This window comes from Pinus tabuliformis, chromosome 8 (genome assembly GCF_031772625.1).
Source record: "Pinus tabuliformis cultivar Carrire ecotype Pingquan chromosome 8, CPIR1, whole genome shotgun sequence".
Classification (NCBI taxonomy): Eukaryota; Viridiplantae; Streptophyta; class Pinopsida; order Pinales; family Pinaceae; genus Pinus; species Pinus tabuliformis.
The window spans coordinates 2,007,408,694-2,007,412,407 of record NC_142294.1 but is presented as its reverse complement, the minus strand read 5'-3'; the positions used below and the strand labels follow the sequence as shown (position 1 = coordinate 2,007,412,407).

Sequence of the window (3,714 nt, the reverse complement as noted above, 5' to 3'; positions counted from 1 at the left end):
TTTATTTATAGTAATTATTTGGTTTTCAGATCAATTTTAATGCTGGATAGAAAATAGATATATCCATCACTATTATCTAGTTTTGAAATTACTACTAAAAAATAAATTTATTTACAAAATATATGAATGGGAATTAGGTTTTCAAAGAAAAAAAATTATTTACAAGATATCTTAATCCAAATTATCCAAATCCTGGACATCTTTGCCCATCAAGCACCTTTACCAATCAAAACAGTTAAACAACAATTAAATTTAATTTACAGCCAAAACTATCTATCTTTTATTGAAATCTTTACTACATCTCATCTGACTGTTTCTTTACAGAGTTCATGCAGTGCAGCCTCCTGACATGGCATTCATCACTTAGCTAATGAACCAACCTGGTATTGCTGGACTAACTCCTCTGAGTACGTCCATACGACACCCATGTTAATACCTACCCCACAAGCCTTCGTACAGAGAAAGAGAAATTTTCAGTAATAAATTTTTACAAATATTGGATCGATGGGGAATGCACAATATGCGGGAAGTACCCAATAAAGTCTTTGCCTCTTCTTATGATAATGCAGTGACGTGGAATGACGTTCGATAGCTTCAAAAAATCTTATTCCGCTTTCAGCGGTGAATCTTGGAGACAGGGAGCAAGGTCCTGTGCACGTTTAAATTAATGGTCATTTTTCTGGGGAAGAATTGCCCTCCAACTATTCATCTCTATCCACATAAGGAAAACCCGCAGAAATTGCAGAATCCATGGAAAAATCATTACCCTTCCCACCATTATAACCACGAGGAATAAATTAGAGAAAATTTAAGGTATATCAATAAAATAATGAAATAGAATTTGGAGATAGAAGAAAGACGGCCTATTAAAATCCAAAAGATAACCAGAGTCAACTATCTTTTATGTTTATCTTCCATCTCCTCCCTCAATACTCGAACGATTTTAATATTTTTTTTTTCTATTAAATTAAGTCCAGTTTTAAGTTACAAAACTGGTACAAATCTTTACAGTGAGGAGCCCGTCAACTCATTATCGTGGAATTAGTGTTGTGGTATATTCCTAAATTAGGCATATACATATATCTTGAGGTATTGTTATGGCTGGGTTTTGACTGGTAAATTTCAACTAATCAATTAATCAAATTAGTTCAAACCTCTTGAAATCAAAAAATGATCCAACTTGCTTTAGACCTCACCCAAGCCATATTTCAACCTTTGACTCCATAATAACACACCACTTTTCCTGGGCTAGGAATATGACCCAGCAATCTAGCAACAGTGTTTACAATCAGAACCCATCATACATTCCTTCTGCTTCCATGGCTATCTACAAAAAGCCTCATTATACTGCATCACTATCAAAGAGAGGAGGAGACGCTTGATGGCTGCAATGGAAAATGGCGGCCATAACCATCAACATGGAAAGTTCCATTTTGTGCTGATACATGGTGCAGGCCATGGAGCTTGGTGCTGGTACAAACTCATCCATCTTCTGCAAAACTCTGGGCATAAGGTCACCGCCATGGATCTCACAGGATCAGGCCTGAACACTGTGGATCCTAATTCAATCACTTCCTTTGAGGATTATCATAGGCCTCTGATGAACATACTCTCAGAAATATCTCTCTCTCAGAAGGTTTGCAATAACCATAGATTCAATTGCCCATCACAGAGAAGCTTGTTCAGTACCATGTGAATTGTGAAGTTATTAGGTATATTTATCTGTTGTTGATTGATGTAGGTTGTGCTGGTTGGCCACAGTGCTGGAGGACTGAGCTTGACACATGCAATCCATGTGTTTGGTCATAAGATTGCTGTTGCAGTTTATGTTGCAGCCACCATGCTGTCTCATGGGTTTTGTACAGACCAAGATGTCCAGCAGGTTGTTGACCTTATGAATCCAAAGCAATTACTGTTATTTAATGTTCCGATCTGAGCTTCAGGGACGATTTTAAAGATCCACCTTGGCTTTTTTTTTTTATATGCAGCTTTCGCTTTATATTTTATAGAAGTATGAGAGTGGGTCTAAGCATACAAAACATTTATATATATGTAGAGATATGAAACATTTTTAATACTATATATGTAGCTTTTTCTCTGTGCAAACTGAATTGAATGGTAAACGATATCCAAACATGTTTCATATACTTACACCCAGTTTTATATAGGGAAATGAATTTTTTTTTAATTCAATCTGTGCAGGGAACTCCAGGCCTATTAAACGAATATGAATTTTACCATGGCCTTGGATCAGAACACCCACCAACAAGCGCAATGGTGCATAGAGAATTGGAACAAGAAATTCTATATCAACTCAGCCCACCTGAGGTATAAAATCTATCAGGATAGCACAACAAAACAACTCCTTGATTTCAGTAGCACTTAAGGCATGTGGGTTTTATAGAAAAGGATAACCCATCTGAATTTATGCAGTTTTCAATCATTACCCTGTGATTTCCACCAAAACCCAACTGGATATGTATTTATAGAGGCCACTTAAAACCCAATAACTATTTTTTTTATTAAATGTTGATGTGGGTATATTCAAATTACAGGATGCTGCTCTGGCCTCACTGCTGATAAGACCAACACCATTGCTGGCAATCCAGACAGCCAGTTTTACTGCAACCTCAGAAGAATTTATGAAGGTTCCAAGAGTTTATATAAAGACCTTGCAGGACAGGGTTTTACAGTTGGATAAACAGGAAGCGATGATCAAGATGTGGCCTCCGGATAAGGTCCTTAGCATGGATACCGACCACAGCCCTTTCTTTTCTTCCCCTCTGGAGCTCCATGGACACCTGCTTCAAATTGCCCAGCTGTCTGCAGGTTAAAGATGCTCCAACAATGGTTGTAGTTCATCTTTGGTGATATACTAAATATATATACCATCTGCTTCAGATGTACATATTCCTATTGATCCCATCGATCATTTCAACTCGTTATTGCACCAGCAAATTTAGGCTTAGACTTAGAAAATTTGTTTTATATTGAACGCAAAAGGATATGAACAAAAGTCGAAGCTATATTTGATAAATGCTTTGAACAAAAGTAGAACCTATATTTGATAAATGCTTTGATGTCATTCTCTTGGCTGAGACTCAATTTGTGTGTGTCTCTTTCTACACAAGTTGGTCAAGCTTGTTTACATTCCACTGCAGCTTATACTTCCATGGTTTCTACGCATAGTGATGATTATGAATTATTGTTGTCAGATTGCACTGGGAAGTTGTTGGTTTTTTTTTTCTTCTCTGAGCATACATATGTTAATTTTAACATTTAATTTCATTCATTTTACTGCGTTTTTTAATTAGATTTTGGTTTTATTGTTAAAATGTGATGATACACATAGCTATATTCAATAATTTGGGATTTAAATGTTAATTGATGTTCTGATATACTCCATAAAAATAAATAAGATTTTATTAATAATTTTTAATTAGAATAAAATTTTATTTATATTTATTTTTTTCAAATTTTATTTACAAAGTTTATTAACATGTCAAAAGTTTTATACATAAAAAATATTTAATTTTTTGTTTTAATAATATTTAATTTAAAAAATTAAAAATATTAATTAATTATTTACCTTTTTTATAAATTCAATTTAATATTTTTATTAATATTTAGTTATAAATACTTAAATATTAATTAGTTATCTGACCTCCTTTTCATTAGCAAGGTGCTTAAACAGGAACTCAACAATTTGAACTA

The 3,714-nt window shown here is 34.2% G+C and overlaps 1 protein-coding gene across 1 annotated transcript; it reads left to right on the top strand.

Annotated features, from left to right (window-relative positions):
• The first annotated feature begins 1,256 nt into the window (after positions 1 to 1,256).
• LOC149244480 (methylesterase 17-like) lies at positions 1,257 to 3,163 on the top strand. The gene is made up of 4 exons (XM_089368010.1): positions 1,257 to 1,636; positions 1,742 to 1,882; positions 2,203 to 2,328; positions 2,556 to 3,163. The coding sequence occupies exons 1-4, from the start codon at positions 1,382 to 1,384 to the stop codon at positions 2,832 to 2,834; spliced, it is 801 nt and encodes a 266-aa protein (XP_089224136.1). The 5' UTR covers positions 1,257 to 1,381; the 3' UTR covers positions 2,835 to 3,163.
• Positions 3,164 to 3,714: the final 551 nt, after the last annotated feature.